At 22.8% G+C, this 2,586-nt stretch overlaps 1 protein-coding gene across 1 annotated transcript; it reads left to right on the forward strand.

Moving 5' to 3' along the window:
* LOC110262420 (sesquiterpene synthase-like) lies at positions 1,169-2,235 on the forward strand. The gene is made up of 2 exons (XM_021110000.1): positions 1,169-1,308; positions 1,826-2,235. The coding sequence occupies exons 1-2, from the start codon at positions 1,177-1,179 to the stop codon at positions 2,114-2,116; spliced, it is 423 nt and encodes a 140-aa protein (XP_020965659.1). The 5' UTR covers positions 1,169-1,176; the 3' UTR covers positions 2,117-2,235.

A 2,586-nucleotide genomic window follows, 5' to 3' on the forward strand; every position in this document is an offset into this window, starting at 1 on the left:
AAATCATCTAAATCATCTATTTTAATATATACCTTATAAGGATGTTATGTTTCTAATAAAGTAAACTCACCTTTTTATTGTATTCACTACTAATACCTCACATTAAATTAAGTTGAATTGGTTTATTGGTTAGTTTATTATATAAGTGTTATTTTTTATAAGACAATATTTTTTTTAACTAAATTAATCTATATTTATTGTATTTAATTATAATAAATAACAAATCATCTATTTTAATATATACCTTATAAGGATGTTATGTTTCTAATAAAGTAAACTCACCTTTTTATTGTATTCACTACTAATACCTCACATTAAATTAAGTTGAATTGGTTTATTGGTTAGTTTATTAGTCTGTTTATATAAGTGTTGAAAGTTCGAATTTTAATTTGTGTATGCAGCAATCTATTAGCCAATAACAAACTCTTAAATAAAGTTCAAATCCATAACGGATTAGTCTTTAACCTGTCAGACTAAAGAATACCATAAAAAAAAAAAGAATTATATCATAAAAAATTACATAAACTTAAAAGATTACTCGTTTCTTCTCATTAACATGACAACATATATAATACAATCTAATACAAATATACAAATTGCAAAAACAAGTTAAACAAAAATAATTTATTCTTTTACTATGCTAAATTGAATGTATAACCACACTTATTTTGTGACCCTTATTTTAAGGGTCACTATTTAATAATATTGTGAGACTTATATACCTAATTTTTTAATTATCAATATTCTATTATTTTTTGTTAAAAAAAAGAATTTAAAAAATTAAAATAGAAGTATAAAAAAATTAATTAAACTTAATTATAAAAATAACTTATTCACTTAATATTTTCATATATAATTTTTATGTATGTGGAACAAATTGGACAGTTATGAATTGATATATTTCACAATCTAATTGTAAATTAGTCTAAATATTCATTAATTTCTTTTGTTTATGTGGTTGGCGTGTTTATCCTTACTAAAATAATTGAATTCATCACATCACAGCATTGCAAATACACTATCATCAATAATGATTTTGTTATATAATACAAATGGCAGTTTCAGGAGGCAACTCAGGCCTATATGACTGAGACTAAATGGTTGAATAACACGTATATACCAACAATAACAGAGTACATACAGATATCAACATTAACATCTGGTTATCCATTCCACATGACAAGTTCTTACATTGGCATAGGAGATATTGCTATAGAAGACATCTTCAAATGGGTAACAAGTAAACCTAAAATTGTTATAGCTTCCACAATTGTTTGCAGGTTCATGGATGACATAGTCTCTAGTGAGGTATATTTTATGTGCAATATACAAAACACAACATAAAAGTTCAATTACAAAAATTAATCACCAAATTAGTTATTCGTTTAAAATATATATTAAAATATAAAATATACATTAAAAATAAATTAATATATATACATATATATATAAAAAATAATATTAGAAAGATAATAATTTAAAATTATCTTATTTAACTTAATATCTAAAATTTTATATGTAACTTTTATAATTACATATATATATTTAAAATTATCCATTTATTTTAACAATAATTAAGAAATGTAAAATAATAATAAAAATGTATACTGTTTTAAATTTGTTTTTATTGCCTTCTAAATATTAATTTTTGTTATACAACAATATATAGTGCTGATGACTTTTGTGTGCATATTGTATTTTTGAAAATTCAATTTCATATTATAAGTATAACTGATTTTAATGAATAATTTTTTTGAATGTTTTTTTTTATTCTTTAATCATGTAAAAATGATTTTAAAAATTAAAATCTCATTATATTAAACAGTTTGAACAAGAAAGAGAACATATTGTCCCACTCTTAGAATGCTATATGAGAGAATATGATATATCTAAAGAAGAAGCCATTCAAGAATTACAAAAGGGAGTTACAGAGGCTTGGAAGAATATAAATGAGGAATGCCTCAAGCCAATCAAAGTTCCAGTGATGGTTCTAATGCGTATTGTCAACATGGCACGATTTATTGATGTGATGTACAAAGATGAAGATTGCTACACTCATGCTAAAGAGAAAATGAAGGAATGCATCAAGCTTTGCTTGTCGATCCGGTGCCAATAAAATGGGAGGAGAATTTTCTTATTTAATATATTATCCTTTGAATTATCCAGTTATTTACACTTAGAGATTGTATGAATAAAATTTACAACCTTTTGCTGGTTAAGAAATACTATAATATAACACTTATTGTGTGGTTGGCCTGTTATCTATAGAGTATAGACTAAAATCCTGTGTGGTTGGCCTGTTATCTATAGAGTATAGACTAAAATCCTCTGTTTTACTAGTCACTACTTTGTCAATAAAACAAAAAAAGAGCAAATTTAATATTAAACATTTTGGTTGTAAAGAATTTTTATTTTTTATAAATTCTTGAAAATTATTATCATCAAATATATTAGTCTCTTTGTTATTTTAAAGAAACTAATTTATCTTATAATAATTTTTTAAAAATTTAATTATCTTATAATAAAATTCGTTAAGAATTTATTTATTTATAATTAAAATATGATTGAAGATGAAAAAAAACTAGT

The sequence above is a fragment of the Arachis ipaensis genome, chromosome B08, assembly GCF_000816755.2.
Source record: "Arachis ipaensis cultivar K30076 chromosome B08, Araip1.1, whole genome shotgun sequence".
In the NCBI taxonomy this organism is placed as follows: Eukaryota; Viridiplantae; Streptophyta; class Magnoliopsida; order Fabales; family Fabaceae; genus Arachis; species Arachis ipaensis.

Bases quoted from the DNA above. Each gene is read 5' to 3' on its own strand.
- LOC110262420 (XM_021110000.1), top strand. From the start codon at position 1,177: ATGACAAGTTCTTACATTGGCATAGGAGATATTGCTATAGAAGACATC. The intron at 1,309-1,825 runs GTATATTTTATG...TATATTAAACAG, and splicing joins ATGACATAGTCTCTAGTGAG to TTTGAACAAGAAAGAGAACA.